Source organism: Myotis davidii, unplaced genomic scaffold (genome assembly GCF_000327345.1).
Source record: "Myotis davidii unplaced genomic scaffold, ASM32734v1 scaffold428, whole genome shotgun sequence".
NCBI lineage: Eukaryota > Metazoa > Chordata > Mammalia > Chiroptera > Vespertilionidae > Myotis > Myotis davidii.
Genome location: NW_006299834.1, coordinates 16,286 through 17,510, shown reverse-complemented (window position 1 = coordinate 17,510; position 1,225 = coordinate 16,286). Strand labels below are relative to the sequence as shown.

The 1,225-nt window shown below is 68.1% G+C and overlaps 1 protein-coding gene across 1 annotated transcript in view; it reads left to right on the top strand.

Moving 5' to 3' along the window:
* Window positions 1–1,225, top strand: part of PRR5 (proline rich 5) — a 13,541-nt gene that overhangs the window by 8,073 nt on the left and 4,243 nt on the right. Inside the window, exons 4-5 of the mRNA XM_006775987.2 lie at window positions 274–365; window positions 696–836. Of these exons, the coding sequence (XP_006776050.1) occupies window positions 274–365; window positions 696–836 (233 nt within the window). The remainder of the gene's footprint in view (window positions 1–273; window positions 366–695; window positions 837–1,225) is intronic.

The following is a 1,225-nucleotide window of genomic DNA, read 5'->3' as shown; positions in this document are numbered from 1 at the left end:
CACTGCACACCAGCACTTCCTCTGCACCAGGCCCTGTTTAGCTCGTTTCATTCATCTTAATGGGGAAACTGAGGCACAGGCGGTTAGCGTGGACCCCGGGCCACCGAGCTGCCAAGGGCTCTGGGCCCTGCCTCAGAGGCGCCTCCGGGCCCGGGACCCAGCCTGAGCACCGCATCCTGCAGACGGGAGACGAGGTCAGTCCGACCCGACCCGGGAGGGTGTGAGTTTCTGCTGCACCTTTCGGACGGGCAGTGACGGCTCCTGTGCCCACAGGACAGAAGCTGCTGGACTCGCTGGCGGAGACGTGGGACTTCTTCTTCAGCGACGTGCTGCCCACCCTGCAGGCCATCTTCTACCCGGTGCAGGTGAGCAGCCCGACACCCCGGGCCCCCCGGCCACGGTGACGGCCCGGCCTGGCCTGGGGAGGGACACCCTTCTGCCCCTCGCTGCCTTTGTGGGCTGTCTGCACCCATAGCAGGGCCAGGCACGCCGCCCCCGGCCCTCTGAACCTGCTTCCCACCCACAAGATGGAAATAAGGCAGGTCCTTCCTAAGAGCCCTACAAAGCCTGAGCAGCACGTAGTAGGCCGTGCTCAGCGCACAGTAGGGGCTGTGTGTGTGACAGGTCAGTGAGTCCCTGCCCCTGTGTCTGGGGTCGCCCGTGACTGGCGGGCGTTGCGCATTCTGTGTCCGCAGGGCAAGGAGCCGTCGGTGCGCCAGCTGGCCCTGCTGCACTTCCGCAACACCATCACCCTCAGCGTGAAGCTGGAGGACGCGCTGGCCCGTGCCCACGCCCGCGTGCCCCCCGCCATCGTGCAGATGCTGCTGGTGCTACAGGTGGGCACCCGGCCGGGCTGGGGCAGATGGTGTCTCAGGCCAGGCCCCCAGAGGCAGCGCCGAGGCGAGGACCTGGGTCCACATGAGTCAGGGACGGACGGGATGCTGTCAGGAGGAACCTGGGGCGGGGAGTGAGCAGGAGCAGGAACGCAGCTGGCACACTAGGGGGCGGGGCGCTGGGCAGAGCCCGGGGTTCCAGGGGAGGTCCTAGGAGTGTGACCAGGACCAGCATTATCCCTCCTGGGCAGGGCGGGGCCTTCCACCTCCTCAGTCAGCCCCTGGGGCCGTGGGCCGCCTCCCCGACGCCCCACGGCAGTCCCGACACCTCTGGTAGGGAGGCTTTCATCCGAGGGGGCAGCTCTGGGGAGGGGGCAGCTGCGAGCGGCTGG